This window comes from Adiantum capillus-veneris, chromosome 16 (genome assembly GCF_014529385.1).
Source record: "Adiantum capillus-veneris isolate H3 chromosome 16, ASM1452938v2, whole genome shotgun sequence".
Taxonomy (NCBI): domain Eukaryota; kingdom Viridiplantae; phylum Streptophyta; class Polypodiopsida; order Polypodiales; family Pteridaceae; genus Adiantum; species Adiantum capillus-veneris.
In genome coordinates, this window is record NC_140946.1 from 111,325,621 (window position 1) to 111,346,567 (window position 20,947).

General features: G+C 39.9%; 1 protein-coding gene across 1 annotated transcript; it reads right to left on the reverse strand.

The window, feature by feature from the left end:
* Positions 1-17,915: 17,915 nt before the first annotated feature.
* Positions 17,916-20,390, reverse strand: LOC147439651 (uncharacterized). Its single transcript, XM_086485465.1, has 4 exons — positions 19,550-20,390; positions 19,020-19,115; positions 18,865-18,932; positions 17,916-18,780 (listed from the first exon to the last, which is right to left on the reverse strand). The coding sequence occupies exons 1-4, from the start codon at positions 20,198-20,200 to the stop codon at positions 18,660-18,662; spliced, it is 936 nt and encodes a 311-aa protein (XP_086341591.1). The 5' UTR covers positions 20,201-20,390; the 3' UTR covers positions 17,916-18,659.
* Between the last annotated feature and the right edge of the window lie 557 nt (positions 20,391-20,947).

Below are 20,947 nucleotides of genomic sequence, written 5' to 3' on the forward strand. Positions count from 1 at the left end.
CTATGATGCAGAGAGTGCAATGGGAAGAAGGGGATGGGGATGAGAGCAGACTCTGTTTGGTGGAGCTAGTGAGAAGAAGATCTCAAAGAATGAAGTAAGTGGGTGGGTGCCCCGACCACGCGGCCTGAAACCCAACATCGTTATGCTCACCGTGGGATGGCAGGAGTGCCTTGAACAAAGGTTTTCTTATCAAAAAGCTCTTGTATTTGAACATGAAAGTGGGTAGCAATGTCACTTCACATTTGAATGGTTCAATAGCTTATTTTCACATCTTTTCTCTAAGGGATTCAATTTCGATGATGAAATGAAAGCCATTTTCTTTCTATTTCTTTGCTTGCATCATGGGACACATTTAACACTGCAATTAATAAGTCCGTTCCTAAGGGCAAGCTTGTTTTTTGTGATGTTACTAGTGCTTTGCTCATGGAAAAGATTAGACGTTGGTCACTTAACACTAGTGGGCATGGTGATGCATATATGGCTGACGATGGTCGTCTAAGGCAAAGAGTCCCAATCGTAGATGTGGTAAGTCATAGGATCACAAGAATGCTCGCATCAAGATTCATGGATGTGACCTCGCAATGTGGAAATGCTATCATTGCCGCAAGAAAGACCCATTTGAAGAAAGATTATTGCATTTTGCAACATAAAGAGGGTAAAGCCATTGTCAAATATGAACCTCCAAAAAGCAATGTGAAGATTGAGGAGCTCAATGTAGTTGAGTCTCCACCCATTGAGGGTGTTCTTGACGTGCCACATCCATTAGATGTCTTGATATTTACTACTAATTTGGTCCAAATGCAATATTTTCTCTTGATGAGTGCTATGCGTAAAATTGGATCATCGATTCAAGAGCCAGTTTCCATGTTACTCCCCATAGGGAATGATTCTCCAGTTATGCTTCTATGCATGGTTCAATCAAGCTTGGTGACTCGTATCAACTTGAAAGTTGTGGCATTGGAGATGTGGAACTATGCATGCGTAACACTAACTTTATGCTTCAAGGTGTCAAAACATGTGCCAAAGTTGACAAAAAGCTTAATGTCAACATGTCAGTGCTTGATGTTGGGCTATACTACCGTTTTCGGCAATGGTTACTGGATGATTCACAAGGGGAATTTGATCATCTTGAAAGGCCAAAAGTGTGGCTCATTGTACTCTTTGTATGTCTCGAGTGTGAAGGAGAATTCCATTTATGTTGTCAAGCTGCCTTCTTTTGAGTTGTGGCATAATCGGCTTGGTCATATGAGTTAGAAAGGAATGAAACAACTTCAATGTTTGGGCTAATTACCTTTTTTGAATTTATTTTGATTTTAGTTTGTGTGAGCATTGCATTTATGGAAAATAGACTAGGGTTATTACTTTGCCATTGAATAAAGAGTTAGAAAATATTCTCGACTTGGTAACTAGAATAGGGTTATTTCTTTGCCATTGAATAAAGAGTTAGAAAATATTCTAGACTTGGTAACTAGTGATCTCTGTGGGCCTATGCTGGATACATCTATAGGGAGGGCACCATATTTCCTAACATTCATAGATGACTCTATTAAGAAGGACCATTTGAAGAGGAAAGATGAAGTTTTTGCTACATTTCAAAAATTTATTGCAATGGTCGAGAACAAGTCAGGCAAGAAGTTGAAGGATTTTTGCACCGACAATGGGGGAGAGTACATCTCCATTGAGTTCAAGAATTTTGGTAGCAAAAGTGGCATTAGATGATAATTTAGTGCGCTATACACACCTACTGAGAATGGCATTTTTGAGCGTATGAATAGGTTAATTCAAAAGAGAGTCACAACCATGTTGTCTATGGCAAGCTTACCTCCAGAGTTTTGGGGAGAGGCTATCATGGCAATAGTGTATATCCTAAATCGTTCACTTAGTACACCATTGAACTATCAGATTTTGCAGGAGATGTGGAATGGTAAGAAGTCAAACTATGATAGAGTATGTGTATTTGGGTGCGAGGAATTCTCACATGTCCCTTAAAGAGCTACGCAAGAAGCTAGATCCCAAATCACACAAATGCATCTTTATTGGATGTGGTACAAATGGAGAGATGGGCTATCCTCTCTAGCACCCGGAATCTAGAAGGGTCATTCGCAACTCACAAATTATTTTCAATGAGTTGAAGATGCACAAACATCTTGTCAAAGAGGCCAAGTATTTCTATAAGGGATTTTGTGTTTGTAAGATGAGCCGGGTCAGCACGAGACTGCTCATTGTGGACAAAAGGTGAGAGAAAGATGAACAACATAAGCAAATTGGCTAAAAAAAGGCCAGGAAACTTTCAAATTGATACAACTTAATGAATTTGGAATTTAAATACAAAAAATGACGACCAATGGCAGTCATTTTTTGAATCAAAAGGTATTCCTAATGGCTTCAAAAAAATTAAAAGGTATTCCTAATTCAAAGATTCCCTCAACAACAACAAAAACGATGTGCTACTCTATATTACATAGCAACATGCAATGATGAAGTAGGTAGATTTGCAACAATATCAGTTGGGAAGGACGAATACAACAATGAGTGAGAGAGAGAGAGAGAGAGAGAGAGAGAGAGAGAGAGAGAGAGAGAACACTTTAAAGAGAAGAAAACGCTAAACGGAAAATAAAGGAGAAGTGAAACACAAATATACCAATGTGAAGTTGACCACCTCTTTATAATGATACAAAAGTTCTTTTGACTTTCCACCTTCATATGTCTTTTAACTTTCCGCCTTCATCTATCTTTTGACTTTCCACCTTCATCGGTCTTTTCATTTCCTAAACTCACCCTTCACTTAGACACTTACTATGTTTTGTAAGAATTTTTATTTTTCCGGAGATTGGGAAGACCTACTAGCACCGTGTGCTATTAATTCCATTGAGATTGTGAGCACAAATACGAACACCAAGGTTGCCAACAAAGGGGAGTGTATGTGAGGGCATAATCCTCCTTTCTCTCGCTCCTTGTTCTTCCCCTTGATTTTAGCCATTCCAGTTCCCTTTCCTTGCTCTTCTTGACCACCTTCATGAGCACACTTGTAGCCTCCCTTGCTTTGGTCTTCTTTGATTTCAAAAGAACCTTTGGTCATAATCCCATTCGCCATCACTTTGTGAATCTCGACTTTTCTTCCCGCAACACACCAACAAAATCAATTACCTTCCTCTCATTTTTCCTCCTAACAAAAAACCCCACAAGAGATTCTCTCCTACTTTTGCTGTATTCATCAAAACTCCTTTTGCTTCTCATTAGAAAAAACTCCCTCTATTCCCAAAATTCGTCCTTCGATGTGGTCAAATACCTTCCCTCTAATGTTTGTTTTTTCTTTTTGTTGCCTTTAATAGAGCATGAACTCGACTATAATTAATTGCGCTCGTCTTTTTGTGCAATGCTCGTTAATACTCCTTGTTGCTTGCCATCAAAAACCTTCTTTTTTTAAGGAGCTTTTTATCGTTTCTTGCTTGTAGATCGGAAGCTCCACGTGGGATTCTCCTCGTAATGATGTGGTAGGACGAAGCCCACTCTCTGTCAAATCCGACGTGATTTGTCCAAAGTTGCTTGCCCCGGCCTCTGCTGGCTTTCTCCTTATTCACGAAGTCCTCCCCCCTCCTTGTAGTGGTCGCTTGGAGCCCAAAATTGCTCGCACACTGTTTGTTTGTCTTGTTGCTCATTGTTTTAAAATTGCCCGTCGCTTTTTAATCAAAAACTCGTCGATTTCTCTTAAAAATAGCTTTTAGCTTCTTCTTCTTTTTTTAGTGAGCTATGGATAGCCACTATGTGGGCGGCCCGTGGCCTTCAAGGTGCATTGGAGAAAAGCCTTCCCTTTGTATCCGGTTAAAGAAATTTGAAGCTTCCCTGCCACAACTATAGTTAGCATATACCACAATCAATATGTTCCAAGAAAGAACATCCTGAGTAAAAATCTCCTCAAGCACTTTTTGTTCCTTTTAAAGTTCTCTAGATTTGGCTTACATATCAACCAAAGCATTGATAAGCACAACTTTGTTGCTCAATTGTTTCAGATCCACACAAAAAAACATCTTTACCACCATCCTGTTGGTCATGATCCCACAATCAACGTAATCTAAAGGGCAATAAGCGCAACACATTTTACATACATATCAAGCAAAGCATTGTTAAAGTTTGAAATGCCAAGGCAACAACAAGTACAAATAATCCGTATGAGGGATGGTAATGCCCAAAATCCTGTAACCTGTATGAGTTTCACCATGTGGACAATATAAGAAGAAATACATGGCAGAAGATCCCGAGCCTTAGTATAAGGCTAGACTGGTTTCTAAGGGATTCAGGAAGAAGAAGGGCGTGGACTTTGATGAGATTTTCTCTCCAATAGTCAAGAAGACTACATTGCATCTTGTGCTTGGACTAGTAGCCATTGAAGACATGGAACTTGTTCAGATGGATGTGAAGATGAATTTCCTTCATGGGGATCTTGAAGAAGATATCTACATGAAACAAACAAAGGGTTTTGAAGTTGAACCTAAAAAGCCTTCGAGGGCATAAATGGTGTGTAGATTGCACCCGTGTCTTTGTCGAGAAAAAACAATGGGTATCAATGCCAATTTTTGCCAACGGATGGAAACGCCTTGTTGATATTGAATGAGAAGAAAGTCAATGTGCTCTCTCTCTCTCTCTCTCTCTCTCTCTCTCTCTCTCTCTGTGTCCCTAGTGGCCGATGCCAAAAATCAGAGTGATATTGCCGATGTCAAATAGCTCCGTGTGCTTGAAGATTTGTCATTGATGCTAAGGATCTCAAAGTGTGAGTGTGATATCCAAAAGCACACCTCATTTGAGAATCTGCTTTCTCTGTCTTAGAGATTGTGTGTGTGTGTGTGTGTGTGCCATGAGATGCAAGGGAATCTCTCTCCCCCTCTTCTGTATGCTATCAATTGAAACAGTGTGTGTGCGTGTGTGTATGTGCACACACCTCCCCCTCTACTCTCACAGAGAGTGTGTGCTTGTTGAATATTTTTCTCTCTGTAGCACAAGAGAGCTACAAGATTAGCGTTGTTAGTTTTGTGTTTTGCTACACAGTAGCTCCAAACACTAGTGCTACTTATTTTTGCTAACCTCCATTGCTATAGACAAGGTTGCCCTTGCTTTGTTACGTTTTGCAAATTTTTCCCATAAAAATAAGGGAGAGGAGAAGAGAAGAGCATTGTGTGGGTAGAGGAGCTCCTTACTAGCATATTAAAGTTTTCCATGTCCATCATCTCTACTTGTGTCTCTAGGGATCATATTCGCTCTACTTCTATTTGCACAGACTCTGACAACAACTGGCTATGTCTCACTAGAGCATTGCCGCTCTACACTATGCATACATAGCATAACTACACAAATTTGTGTTGAAAATACTCTCAGCAGTGACCCACACCGTCATACATGAGCACAACACCTGTGCTGCATAATGTGCAGTATTGGAAGTTCGCACACTATCTCGTCAATCGAAAAGTACGTCAACCAAAAATTAGACACATAGCACAACCAGCCAATTGTGGTCGTAAACATTGTCCAAGAGCCGAACTTGGTAATGGGAAAGAATGGTCCGTTGGAGGTGCTATGCATGCAATGTGTATCACTGAAGCAAAATCATCACTGAGGAGACTACATTATCGGAGCCGAGCCGTTCGGATGTGGGCTAGAGAAGAGCTGATGCCACTCTCTCTTTATTTGTCTCTTGGTATGTCAAGGTCGAGATGCTGGGGAAAATGTGTCGGAGTAGAACCGGTCCAGATGAGCATGGGAGGACAACCGATGTTGAGGCTACATTAGAGGAGAGACAAGCCAAACCACTCTTCCTTGCTCTTGCTATGTTGAAGTAGAGAAAATATGGTTAATGTCATCTTTCAATACTACCAATAAGAAATGTCGTCTTTTGCTACTACCAATAAAAAAGACTCTTTGATTCCATATATGATGATGCTCAAAGCCTATGCCAAGCCAATGCAAAGCCAATGCAAAGCCGAGAAGACTGTGTTGCCAAAAAGATGCACCTCTAGCGTGTCGAGGTGTGACCGTCGCTGTCGATCGATACTTATTTGTTGATGTCCGTATGAGTGTGTGCACGCACGTGTCAAGAGCGCATGCACACTCTCTCTTGTCTTCGTGACCAAGAAAGCTCCCAACTTTCTCTCTTTCTCTGTGTAGCCACACCGAATCTTGTCTCCATCTCTTGTTCTTTGAAGTTGGGCTCTACGTCGAGATTGTGTGTGTGTGTGTGTGTGTGTGAACAACACCCTTAGAGAGAAAAAAATTAATTCTTCTTCTCTATTGGAGATGCCTATAAAAGTGTGTGTGTGTGTGTGTGCGCACACATCACACACACTCTCCCTCCCCAATGCTGCTCGATCTTTGCTTGTTTTTCCCAATTTGACTCACCTTCAAAGGGCTTCAACTGCTCATAAAGTTACTGTCCAATGTTGCCTAGAGTCTTTTGTTAGAATTTGGTGCTTCTCGTTTTTGTGTGTGCAAATCTACAGCTTTATTCCCAGCTCTTGTTGTTTCTCTACTACTCGTAGATTCCACTTACAAACATCTAATTTCTTGGTTCCTATTACTCAGTGCTAAAGTGTGTCTACAATTGATGCAAATTGCCAATTCTTGCTCGATTCTTTGCTACAAGTCGATTTTGTCAACAATGCTCGATTTCTCGTTGTTGCCCCACTTCAACCCATGAGCTCTTCAATTTCCTGCTTATTACTTGCCCAATTTTCTACAAAACCAGTGTGCTTGATTATGCTTGCTTCTATGCTTGTGAGCAATTTGTTGTTTGGACAGACCCCAACATGGCTCCCCCATTCGGTTGCTCATGAGCTCCCATGGATTGCTTTGATTTCCCCCCTTTTACTTGTTGTCAAAACCTACTCCTCTGTAGACTTGCCCTTTTCTCTGCAATCCCTCTCAAGATGCTATGCCTTCTCAAAGAGGGACTGCACACGCCGGATCCGCTTGGATCTTTGCCAAATCCACAGAAACTCTATCAAGCTTCCATAGCCATGTCAAGAGCTTGTCGAAGAGGGGGGTGCACGAGCACCAACCGTCGTAGCTCTTATACCAGTTGAAAGAGTGCGTGGTGCACGGTTTGGTGCGGGGAAGGGGAGAGGAGAAGAGTAAAGAGTTGTGTGGGTGGAGTAGGTCTTAAAGTGAGGATCTCCTTATTAGTGTATATATGTACAACTAACAAGGGGGTATGGTCATTGAGGAGCTCCTTATTAGTGTATATATGTACAACTAATAAGGGGGTATGGTCAGTGGGCGGCTGGACACGGATGTCCGGCCCTAGGCCTGGACAAAGGCTCAACGCCTTTAACCCAACACCTAAAAGGTGGATTTCATGTCCTTCAACACTAGATGAATTTCTTGATCTCGTAGCAATCTGGCTATGACCATTTTGTCCCTATCATCAAAGAAAAACCCCAACCCTTACATACAAGATGTCATTAATTTTCTACACTCTGAAGAGAAGAAACACATGAGAGGTCAACCATCAAGGGGAGGTGCATCGGGGTGCATTCACAATTAAAAATAAAAAGATATTCTTAAAACGTGGTAGAGAAGAACATCTAGCCAAGGATTGCTTCATATCCAAGGATTCTACTATTTGTGTTAAGAAGGGTCATCCTCCTTCCAATTGCTTTAAGAAGGACAAGGGTAGTACCAGTAGCAATTTAAGTCCAAGGCATAAAATAATGTTCACGTGACAATAGCAGACCAAGGATAAGAAGAAGACATCCACAAAAATCATATTTCCTATGGATATGAAAGTGATGACATTCTTTAAGCTTTATTTTATCCTTTACCTCTTGTAGTGGACTCTTGTTGGATATTTCTTGGAGTAGCATGATCTCAGCCTTGCATACATATTTTCCAGGAGAGGTATCTTGTAGATTGTCTCTTGGATGTGAGATGTTTCATATCTCTTGTATTGGGGATGTTGTTTTCCTCGTAGATTGAAGTGTGCTCTCCCTTTACGTTTTTAACACCAAGGGGAGGATTCGTGGGTCATGTGGCTTTGGCATATGTTTTATGCTTCTTGGTGTGTACTATTTCTAATCTACATGAGGACAAGTGAGGTATATTTGGAGCCTATTTCATCCCCCACACTTCTAAGATTGACCCCATATTCTAGGGGTTGATTTAGGAATGCCTATGGACTCACATGGATTTATACTCCACATTTTAACTACTTTCTCTAACCCTATGTTAAGATGTTATCATGTAGAGTTTCATCTAGGTCAATAGTCAAGTTTTACTTTGTATGCAATCTCTCTTGGTGCATGTTGTGTGTAAGTGCATAATTAGTCTCTAATTTCAAATGTGCATAAGTGATAAATGCTTTATCACCATGGCCTTCAGCCTATTCACTCTACTCAGTGTAATGGCAAGTGATCTACTACCTATTAACCAAGATACGTGAAGCATAAGTCACATCAAAAGCATGTCTTAGGAGACTCCACAACATTGATCTCTTGCACCTTAGCTTTGGCCTTAGAATCCAAATTGTCAAGCTTCTTGTCATCATGAGACTTCTTGTTTCACTGTGTAGCACAATTGTTTTTCTTCATGTATCCCTTCTTATGGAAATAAGAGCACTCAATGGCACACATAGAACCACAAGATTTGCTACAAAAGTTTCTGCATTCTTTAGATTTGGCACAATCATGAGTGCAACCTCTCTCTCTTGGAGAACAAGTAACATAAGCATGGTAGACTTGATAGGCTTAATAGATTTCTTTCAAATCTATGGAGCGAGCAAACTACCAATGACATTATTGTAGACAAGCTTGCCATTACATGCCAAATTTCTTACGACTGTACAAAACATATCCCATGAGGAAGATTGGGAACATAACAAGAAAATAGACTCGACTTTATCTCAAAGTTTATTCTATGTGAAGTCAATTGATTGAAGATGATGTAAGACTTATTCAAGTGTCCTGGCACGCTACCATCTTCCTTCATACAAAGCTCATAAAGTTTCTTCATCATGTAAACTTTGTTATCAACGATCTTGTTCACATAAGTGTTGCATACGTTTTACCACAAATCACGAGTGGTGACTTTGCCCACAATAGCAAAGCACTTTGACTTTGCAAAGTGTAAAAAAATGGTAGGCCTTGATTTTACATCAAGAAATCTCCATTGGGCATCTAAGTAGACATCACCCGCTTTGCATTCAAACAATGGTTCTAACAAGTTCTTCTGAATCAACACATCTTGGATCTGCTCTTTCTAGATGGAGAAGCTTGTGCCGTCAAACTTTTGGATATTGTAGACATTTTTTTTAGAAGACAAGGTCATGACTACCAAGAGTCAAGTCTATGGCAAGAATTTGGGAAAATTTTGGTAGAGTTTCCTTAGTGAATGCAATAGAATCTCAATTGAAAAAGAGTCTTTAAAGTTGTCAAAACACCGACACTTTGCATAGAGAGTATCTCACTAACCAAACTTATCAAATGCACTAAATTTGACCCAAAATAATCAAATCTGACTTGCCAGCATGATGTGCAAAGCACCTAGTCGTCTCTATACATAGCCTATGGTGAGATGTTGTAAAGGGGTAACTCTAGCCACATGCATCAAGGAAGAGATCTCAACATTTAAGAAGAAAACCTTATGTAGGTTCCTCCAAAAGGTTTAGGAGACTCAATGACTATAATCAAGGCTCAATAATGATCAAACTACCATAAATGTGAATAATTTTCCACAATGGTATACAAAAAAGTATCCACTACTCAACACACATAAATTTTGAGAAAATCATTGCCATATGTATTAGGGTATGTGCATAAACAATTTCCAATAGTATGCAAGCATTAATAGTATCTTTGGACTGAAGTGAAATCCTTTAGAGATAACTAGCTCTGAAAAGAGCACAAATAGTCAACACTGCACAAAGTGCATAAAACCCAAACAAACACAATGCTCAAACGTGTTTTGTAGAGATCTAAAATTCTTGCAAAGATGGGAACTACCAACAAAGGAACCTATAATCTATAACTCTCTACAAAAAGCATACAAATCCACGATCCAACCACCTGGGAAACAAGCCTAAAACTGTGTGTACAATTTGTCAAGGTTGGCTCTCAACTACAAATGATATACATTGGACTATCCAAAAATGCATATAGAAGACATACATGGACTATCCAAAAACGCATTTGCAAGATCTAAAATAGCTTGTAGTTCGTTCGCAATAACTCTCAAACGGTCACGAATTTGAGAAAGCTTAGTTCTAAAGAAATGTAGACCACATCAAAACACATAACTTGCATGGATGGTTTTCCCAAAACCTCTTTACACTAGGAGATAATCAAGTTACAAAAATCAGGTTTATGTGTAGACGATAATCTGCAAAATGTACAACAAAATTGGTATAGAATTTGGAAAAACATCCAATTGGGAAAGTTGTAGACCACGATGATTGTGGCCATAAGTGGTGACTAAAGCTAGTGTGTACAACCGTGAAGCATGACAGCTTCACCCTTGTACAAATATGCTCAACCTACACCCACTAACTTGATGCAATGTGCAATCCTCTCTATAGCTAATCTCTTCATAACAGCATCTGCTAGGTTGTCATCATTGTAGACCTTGACAAGCTCCAAGAACTTATCCCCGTCAATGCATCTCGAATGAGATGCCTCACCTCAAAACACCTCAATGTGTTTTGACTTAGAATGAAATATAGGATTCCTTGCCAAAGCAATGGCACTCTGACTATCACAATGGAACTTGCTGAGTATCTAGATCTCCCACTAAACATGCTAACCATATAGCTTCTTTGCTGGCATCTAATGTTGCAACATACTTAGCCTCTAAAGTGAAAGAAGACATACAATCCTGGAGAGATGGTCTTCAAAAAATGGCTCCTCCTGCAAATATGAAAATGTAGCCAAACGTAGACCTCCTACTGTCTCTACAAACTGCATAATCTACATCCATGTAACCAACAATAGATGCATCACTGTTACTGAAGCGTAAACACTTGCTTGCTATACCCTTCAAGTATCCAAGGATGTGTTTCACCACTATCCAATTCTGCTTGCTAAGATTAGCCATATACCGACTAACCACTCCCACTGCAAATGCAATGTCTCACCTCATAGCTACCATAGCTTACATAAGACTACCTACAGTCGAAGAGTATGGCACACTTGCCATTTTTTCTCTCTCAGCATCTGACTTGGGAGAATCTTCCTTGCTAAGTTTAAAATATAATGATAGTGGGGTGGTACTTAGTGCCTTCCCACCTGCATATTGAAACGCTGCAAGACTTTGTGGATATAGGACACCTAAGGTAACTCAAGAATTCCTCTTTTTCGGTCTCTCTTGGCTACTAGGCCAAGCACTATATGCAACGTAGTCATCTTGACCATTGGCGAGAAGATCTCATCAAAATCAACTCCCTTTTTTTGCTTGAATCCCTTAGCAACCAATCTAGCCTTGTACTTAGGCTTAGGATCATCATATGTAAATTTATTCTTGTAAACCCATTTGCAAGGTAAGGCGTGCTTGCCTTCTGGCAATTCAACCAAGTCACACGTCTCATTGTTCACAATCGAGTTGTACTCATATTGCATGGCCTGCTCCCACTTGACCTTGTCATGAATTTGCATGGTTCTTGATAACAAGATGGCTCATTGCAGTCTGTGAGCATAATGTAATCCAACCCTAGCTGAAACCTCTTAGGAGGATGTGAGGGTCTAGTAGATTATCTCAAAACCTCACTACTACTTTTTGGCATGTTGACAATTGGAGCACTGCTAGTGGAAGGTACATCAGTAGGCTTCTGAGTTGTCACAGATTTTGAGGCAATGTCCTCGAATGTAACCTTTTTGTGTTCAACCTCTTTAATAGGTTTCTTATGCATCTTCAATTCATTGAAGATCACATGTGAACTGCAAATTACTTTGTGTGATTTTGAGTGCTAGAGACAATAGCCCATTTTTCCATCTGCACCATAACCACGGAAAATGCACTTATGTGACTCGCATATGCCTCACATCCAAAGACACGTAAGTGATCATAATGTGGCTTCTTGCCAGACCACAACTCCTGCAGAATCTTGTAATCCAATGGTGTGCTAGGTGACCTATTGATAATCTGTACCGTTGTGATTATTGCTTCCACCCAATAACCTTGAGTCAAATTCGCCATAGAAAGCATGGTTGTGACTCGCTCATGAATTGTTTAATTTATCCTTTCTACAATTCCATTTTGCTTTGGAGTGTAAGGTGTAGTAAGCTGTCTCTTAATACCTCTCTTACTGTAGAAATTCTCAAACTCCTTGGACTTATTCTCCACCATTGTCATTCCTCAAGCATTTGATCTTCTTGCCAGACTGATTCTCTACCAATGCTAAGAAATTCTAGAAAATAGAGAATATTTGTGATCCTTATGTTGTAAAGGATAAACCCACACCTTTCTATTGGAATCGTCTATAAAAGTCATGAAATAGCTAGCTCCCCCTAAAGAATTGGTTGCCATAGGACTACAAATGCCGCTATGGAAAAGCTCTACTGGCTGCAAATGCTTCCTATTCAATGGCGATGAGATCTTCCTAGTTTTCTTACCATAGATGCAATGCTCACACATAGAAAAATTGGAATAACTCAACACAAGTAAGTACCCAAAATGAGCTAGTGTTGTCATTCCCTTTTGGCTCATATGGACTAGCCGGCTATGCCACAACTCAATAGACTACAACTCAACTATGAATATACAATTTTCACCACTGGATAAAAATGCCAAAAATGCCAAAGGTCAAAGCAAAACTATGCCGAACACGTGATCTATTTTCTCTAGGTGTCACTCCTCTATGATGGAGGTACCTCAATCGAGCATGTTGATGAACACAATTGTTCACGGGAAATGGGTCGTCCATGGGAATACCAGTCTCAGGGAAAATGATGATGCGAAGTGTTGAGAAAGCCGGTATGATCTCTCTCTCGCTCTCTATGCCAAAATCACCTAAAATCACTCGATGCTTGAAGCCGTCGATGATGCTAGTTTGGTGCTCTAGGATGGCGATTGGAGAATCTCCATGTCTCGAGTTGAAGACTCTCTCTCTCTCTCTCTCTCTCTCTCTCTCTCTCTCTCTCTCTCTCTCTCTCTCAATTGAGAATGAGATTTTTATGCAGAGATAGTGTGTGTATGTATGTGTGAGAACGCACATTCACACACAATTTCATAATAAAACATATGAATGGCCCGATTTCTTCTCCATCTGTAGACTTTGATACTCTGCAACTCAAGTGTTTAGTGGTTGTTTTCCATTTCCCTCCTCTGCTCACATTGCCCAACTCAGCAGATCTTCAATTTTGAAACCTGCTCGTTGCTTGATTTCAAAGACGAAGGCTTTCTTGATTACTTCAAGACTGTCTGGACTCAATTTGATTACATATCTTGCACTCATTGCTCGATTTTGAGCTCAATTCAACGATGCCGATTTCCTACACATTGTGTGTGTGTGTGTGTGTGTGTGAAACAATTGGATGGGATGGCTGATGCTTATTGTGCAGATGTAGAAAAGTTAGATTAAATGAGACATTAATCCATTGTTACCATATGCAAAAACAAGCAAATATCCAAGACCCACCACTGTAATGACACAACCTTTATAGGACCATTTTATAAAAACCTTTGGATTTCCAAAAATCATTAAAAAAGTAACTAAGACAACAAATCAATCAATACATCCCTAGAGAACTAGAATCAAGAGATCAAACCCCTCGAAGGCCAAGCGAAACCAAAGTATTCATTAAGCCAAAATTTAAACCTATTCTAGAAAACCCCATCAATTACTCAAAGATAAACATATGAAGAGAAGGGCAAGGCATAATTCAAGGGCAAAAGTAACCTCTATTGGATCTTTTCAAAGCTCAAGAGGAAAATCATTTCTATCAGTTACAATAGATTCTCTTCTTTTATCCCCACCACCACTAGAAATGACCTCTTCCACATATCAAACAGCAAGCAAGTTATTCCAAGTATAGATGCGAATTGAGTTAAGTCACCCTCTTAAGAGTGGACAAAAGAGTCAAAGTCGTTAACTTTGTAGATCCAAGATTTATTTCCATTTAAATAATAATTTATGAGTATGGGTGAGAGCCATAATTTTTGATTGGCTTCTTCAGAATGTGTACATTTGACTCGAAGGAGTTTGGCATAATTGTGTTGCTTATGCTATAAGCAGGAGTGTTCTTGAGTCTAAAAAAATCAGAGGAGGAGTCTCGATGGAGAATAGCATGCCTTAGTTCCTTTGGTTTGTCATAGGTTGCTTCTACCAAATAGAAAGCCAAAACCACTTGTATGCACACAATTGCCGTATCAAAAAAACCTAAGCTAGTCTTAAAAATTAGTAAGTTTGGCGGCAATGACTCCACTTGGGATAGAAGAGGGATCAAATAACCAAAGACATAGAGTTCCATTCAAGTAGCAAAGGATCCACTTTATAGCTTGCCATTGCTAAGAAGCTTGGGTATGCATAAATGTGCTCATCTTTACGACTGCATGCTAATTTTTTTTCTAAAAATATATACATAGATAAGGCAACCAACAAACTATTAATAGAGACTGACATCAATGTAGTCTCCAATATTCTAAGCTTCAAACTTATCTTCAATGGAGTAGCGATAGGCGTGTAGTCCTGAAGGCCAAATATACACACCAATGTCTCAATATACTTTTCCTCGCACAAAGCAATATCTACTTTTAAATCATTATGAGTTGTTGATGAGAAAATTTTACAAATGATAGTCGAACATTAAGGGGGAGCAAAAATCTCATTAACATCTATTCTCCTCTTTCATAAGCATAACCATTTGCTACAACTCTAGCCTTATAGCAATCAATGCTACCATCTTGCATATATTTTAGCTTGTGAACCTAGTAAGTACCGATAAACTCTTTTCCAAAAGGAAAATCACACAAAGACCACGTTTCATTTCTCATGATAGTCCTTCATAGTAGCCAATCAATTTTTAAAATACACGTCTCATCAAATGAGGCAAGTTCCTCTTTATCAAACCCACTCAAAGAAATCAAAACGAGCAATTTGATTCATCAGAGGCATGCTAAAAAACTAAACAAGTAGGGCTAAACATAGGTACATCAAATTTACAATCATTTAAACTATATACTAGCCATTTTATGACATTTTGATCTTGTAAATTTTTAGCCCTTTCCTCATCAAGTACGTCATGCATGTCTACAACAATTATGGGCTAATTTGTAACATTATTGAAACCTAGATAGGCTGATATTTTGCCTCATGATTTTCCACATGTGTGAGTTGAGTAGCACCTATGAAAAGAGGCAACATCATATCATTTTTATCTTTGTGAGCATGCATTTGTCTCTTTGGTATAAAACAAAATTGGCTACATACTATTTTCCATAAAACCTACATCATGACTGACCAAGATAACGTTAGACTATTGACAATGCAATAATTGCCCCTTGCCCCTCCAAATTGTAGCCAACTAACATACATTTCATAGATTTAAATGTAATTTTAAGCAATGTTCATAAGGCAACATATAAAAAACCAAAGACATACACGAGAGCAATACTTGTCTTTTTTCCATGCCAATCTTCACATGGAGAGAAATTGCAAAGCTTTAGTGGACACTAATTGAGTACGTAGGCAACACACATAGCATCACATCTTGACCTCTCGATAAGTGTCCTATTTTTTTGCTAAGAACACCATTTTACTCAAGAGTATATGGCACCATGCATACATGGTTTATCCCACAACTAGCTCAAGATGTACTGAACTTTTTAGACATATACACGCCCCCCCCCCCCCCCCCCTCCCACCAATCTAAATAGAGGGTGCTAATAATACATCCAAATACACGCTTGGCCATACACAAAAATAACTTGAAGTAAATAAACAATTTTGCATTTGTCCCAATGATAGAGTCACATAGTACAAATGATTTCTTAAAAAACAAAGTTTGCATAAGACCACAAACATCAAAATAGGTTGCAATTTTCAAGTAGCCCGCACATAAACAAGCCATAACCATCCTTTGAAAAAATATAAAACATTGCACGTTGCCAAGACTACGGGATTCACATGCATGTCTAGTTGGTGCCTCAAGAGGGGACAACAATTCAACCATCTTAGATTTTTTAAAACATACACCCAATATTTATATGACCAAAACATGCATGCCATATTTTGGCATCTGTAACCACCTTTGAAAATAAGAGTGCAAATGTTGAAGTATCCACACCTTTGCCATATATGATGAGCTCATACAACTTTAACAACAAAGTTCTAAATGCCACAATTGTATCACTTGAATTGACATCTTTAACAACATCTATCATTAAATTTTTTAATACAAGGCCAACTCTAGCAAGAATAAACATAGACAAAAGATTCTTCGTGATTGTAGGTACATGCAAAACATGAGCAAGTGTAAAAGAGATGCCGCCTACAACAATAAGTACCAACTCCCTTATATCTAGATAAGAAGCATTTTTTGTACACATGATAGTATTCCCTTTAAGGAAAACCTCATGAGAAGTGAACATATCCCAATGAGATGTGATGTGCTTTGTAGTATCATTTTACCTAGATAAAAGGAATTTTTGGCAATCAAGATAGTATTGTGGTAAAGGATAACCTCAAGAGAAGTGAACATATCACAATAAGATGTAATGTGCTTTGTAGAATCATTGTCAAAGTACTATACATGTGCATCTACACTCACTAGCTTACATGAATCGTGAACAAGGTCATATAAACAATGTGTAGTACACACCTGTATCAACCTTATGAGAAGTGAACATATCACAATGAGATGTAATGTGCTTTGTAGCACCCATGTTGAAGTACCATACATGTGCATTTGCACTTGATGGCATACACGAGTCATGAACAAAGGATCATATCTGAACATCTGTTTTTTTCTATTTTTGTTGACAAATGCGAGTGATGGTGTGCATAATAGTAATTGGAATCAATTCATGAGCCTAAGCATCTCTAGCATTCTAATGCGACCACTCAACACTGGGCAAAGCTAGCAACAGAATTGGAAAAACTTGCAACATCATTTAGAGAATTGTATCCAAAAAAGTCGTATGTCCCAACATTCCAAACACCCTTTACAACAAGAACATGTTGCATCATGGTTTTTCCCGTCCAACTTTTCCTTGGAAGACAACATATAGAAATCATTATGGTCGTCAACCATGGCCAATGACCACCTGATGTTGCCTACATAGAGGAAAGACTTCAATAAATGAATGTTAGCTATATTCACAACCTCGAGAAGACTACAAAGTGAGGTGGTTAGCCTATGTGACCCTAAACTTGGATGGCTAGGTCTTGGGTTCAAGTCGTCCCGCAACGCCTCGTTTTTCCCGCTGGCCATGTTTAATGCGTCTCACCTTTTTGCCGTCGCGCCTCGTTTTTTTCATTGGCCAGGTTTAGTGCGCCTCGCCCTACAACCCCGACGATCGATCCCATTACTCCACCCTGCATTTAATATGGGTGTCAAGGATACACTCTACTCAACCAATTATCTAATACTACATCAATCATCATACAGAGTTTTTTTTTAAATTTTATTTCTAATCAAACAACCTTTTTGATGTCTATATTTAAGCAAGCTTAATTATGTCGTTCGCTTTAAATCCCTTTAAGTGTCTTGGACAAAATTTCATATTATTAAGCTCACAACAAGATCTCCCTACCTAAGTCTGTCATTATAGAATCTGGAATATAGACAAGGTGCATGGTAAAGAGACCACAGAGTCATGCAGTCTTGTAGTAAGGAAATCTGAGGATTGTGACAGCCACACAAAACAAGCGGGCAGCTTCTGTCAAAGCCCAAATTTCTCTCCATAATTACTGGCAGACAGTACTACTTCGTCTACACAATACATACACTTAAAGATGGAAAGTCATTTGAAGCCCCTTTTCCAAAAAAATGGTGATGGTATAAGCACATGCCTTCTCAAGCTATTCAAAGCCTCGAAGAGCTCTACTGGGAGAGTGCCTAGATACACGGTCAGAAGTTTAAATGCATGTGAAAACCGCAGAGATTAGACCTTCAACCTCAAGGCCCTTGCTCAACTTCATCTCAAACAAGCAATGCCAAAAGACGCTAGAATAATTGACTGCAGAATTTAATAGATAAGACTTGCTTGACAACCAAGTCCAGCCAGCATTTGATTGTATTGCTCCGGAATATGCCTTCTCAGGACCAGTTTGAGCTTTCAGAATTTTGCTCTTATTGGAAACAGCAAGTGATGAGTTGCACTAGCACTCACAAAGTCGGTCCAGCAGTAGGTTACAACGCAAGTGGCAAAACAAGCGATTTGACATAGCGGCAAAATTCAATATTGTTTGGATCTTCAAGCAGTAATGTCATCAATCATGGCGTACACTTAAACTGTATGAGAAGACATTGTTCGGTCTACTATGTTTCCAATTTGTTTCTAACAAGTCATGCTGCGTTTATTTTACAGCAGAGATGTACTAAATCAGGGTTCTAATCTTACCGCATGGGGAAGCACAAAGTGGTAATCTTAAGTTTGGAAACAAGACTTGCTCAAATGAGTAACACGACTCCAGTAAGTCCCTATCCCGGACCCGGACCTGATCGCAGCTTTCAGATGCAGGAGTGCTATGATGGCAAGGTGAGTAAAAACTTCTCAACCAGTTTGTTAAACTCCTTCGGATTCTCTGCCTGTGCACAATGTGCGACATTCTTGATAAAGACCAGCTCTGCGTTATCCCCCAAATGCCTGCATACACAAATAGCTGCATGATATTGCTTCGTGACAATCAATCTTCTCAACGCATTTCACATCAAGGTAACACATGCTCACTTTTTTAACCGATGTGCCATTTTGGGCGGAAAAATCCCATCATGCTCCCCCCATATCAACAACACCTTCTGGAAAAACACCATGGTAACTGAATTAAAATTTTCATGGCAAACACCACAGAAGACAAATTCTTCGATGAGCCACCACCACCATACCTGCAGTAAGGTTGGCAAAGGCTCTGCATTCTCTTTACCCAAGGTGAGACCCTGCAGAAGCTCTACTTGCAGATCCCGATTCTCAACATAAAAGTACTGTTGTATCAAAGTGCATGGTCAGGCATTGAAAACAACTTTCATCATGAAAATCACAAACTACTGCAGCCAGTTGTCCAATGAGCAGCATGCATGCAGCTGCCTCATTGGCTAAGGCGCTGTCAGCTTAGCCCTAGGAATGTTAAATGCGTGTCTCCTTGCTACAAACAAAAAGATGGGTCTCCTTCATTAGACAAAAAGATCAGTCTCCTTGCTACAAACAAAAAGACAGGAAGCAGTGATCATCCATTGAAACCCTGCCAAATGGGAGAAATAAATGATTTTCCTGGCTCGAGTGTGATCAGCAACATCAATCTAGCGAAATTGCCTAGCCTAAGGCAGAATACATTTTCCTTGATCAGATCCCACATCCAAAAACTCTGGATGAGCATGACTAAAACACTGGGTGACACAAGTATTTAATGGAGGAGTACCTGTAATAGGCTTTGCAGCACAAAAGAAGGAATGTTCCTTAGAAAACTGTTGTATGATAAGCACAACAAAGTTCGAAATGCTGCTACCGATTGCGGCAAGAGCAAATCCTCTACCACTTTTAATTTTGCCCGCTCTAAAAGTTCCTGTTCATCTTGGCATGTCGTGCACACCCCTGAGTTCGCAATGACAACTTTCTGGACTCTTTGTGGGAAGAGATGTGCAAGACGGAAAGCTACAAACCCACCGTAGCTTGTGCCTACGACACTATACGAAGGTACATTCATAGTTTCCATGGCCTTCGCGATCATCTCAGCTTGAAATGTCTCAGACCGACTGCTTCCCTTAGTTGTGGATTTACCAAAGAAGATAAGGTCAGGGACAAAAACTCGGAAGTTTCTCTGTAGTGGCTTCACCTGTTCACACCATTGCCATAAGGCACTGGTAGCAAAGCCATGTATGAGAACAATGGCAGGCTTATTCTGGTCTGCTAACGTTTCGGCTGCAGAGGGCTTGCACCAGCACGCCATGGTTGTTGCTGGGTCCACCTGGAAACATAAGTGCTGCAAGCCGCAGCTACGGAAGAAGTAATCGAGCTGCCTATCACGCAAATGCGCCAGGCTGAAGCCAAAGCAGGGAGCTGAAGAAGCCATGGCTATGGCGGCTTCCTCAAGCAAGATGATCAAGGAGGTATGGGCATGACAAGGGCGTGGCAGAGGCCTGTAAACTAAATCTTTGTGTGGCAGCTATGCCGGCCTTTTCCTTGCAGAGAGACAAGGTACCGAAGCTCATTCATCGCGGCTTCACCTAATCGAACGTTGATTTGGCCATATAGGCCTAGTAGTACGTAGTATAGGGCCTGCGCATTGCCCATCCTAAGTTAATGTAAACAATCTACTAACATAATATCTACTAATCTACTAACATAATATATGGCGGAAGGCACATGTGTCGCAATCTGCGACTTGAAGGCTAAAATCCAAAATTGCCCCTTTGCATGCGATAAAGAGGGAGAGAGAGAGGCCGCCGAAGACGATCGATCGTACTAGTGAGATCAATGGCCCATATTTTCATATTAGGGCCATCTCCATCATTGATACGTAAAAACTAATCTTGAGATCTTGAGCTTAAGTTTTTTTAATCTTTAAATTAGTGTTTCTAAATTATTAAATGTATAATTTTGTATTTAAAACAAGGTATGCACACGAGCGTGATGGTTAGGACCTTCTTCTCTCACCTCGTAAGCGAGGGTTCAAATTGTGGGTGTGAGGGGGTGGGGTGTCTCGAGATTAAACCCCACGTCTCGAGATGAGTTTTTGGCATGACGACCCCAATTTGAATATGAGATGTCGATGGTATGCCCCTTGTCAGGGGAGGTGGGCATTGTGGCTAATGAACTT

Bases quoted from the DNA above. Each gene is read 5' to 3' on its own strand.
- LOC147439651 (XM_086485465.1), bottom strand. From the start codon at position 20,200: ATGGCTTCTTCAGCTCCCTGCTTTGGCTTCAGCCTGGCGCATTTGCGT. The intron at 18,933-19,019 runs GTATGGTGGTGG...GTGTTTTTCCAG, and splicing joins CTTTGCCAACCTTACTGCAG to AAGGTGTTGTTGATATGGGG. The intron at 18,781-18,864 runs GTGAGCATGTGT...TTGTGTATGCAG, and splicing joins ATGGCACATCGGTTAAAAAA to GCATTTGGGGGATAACGCAG.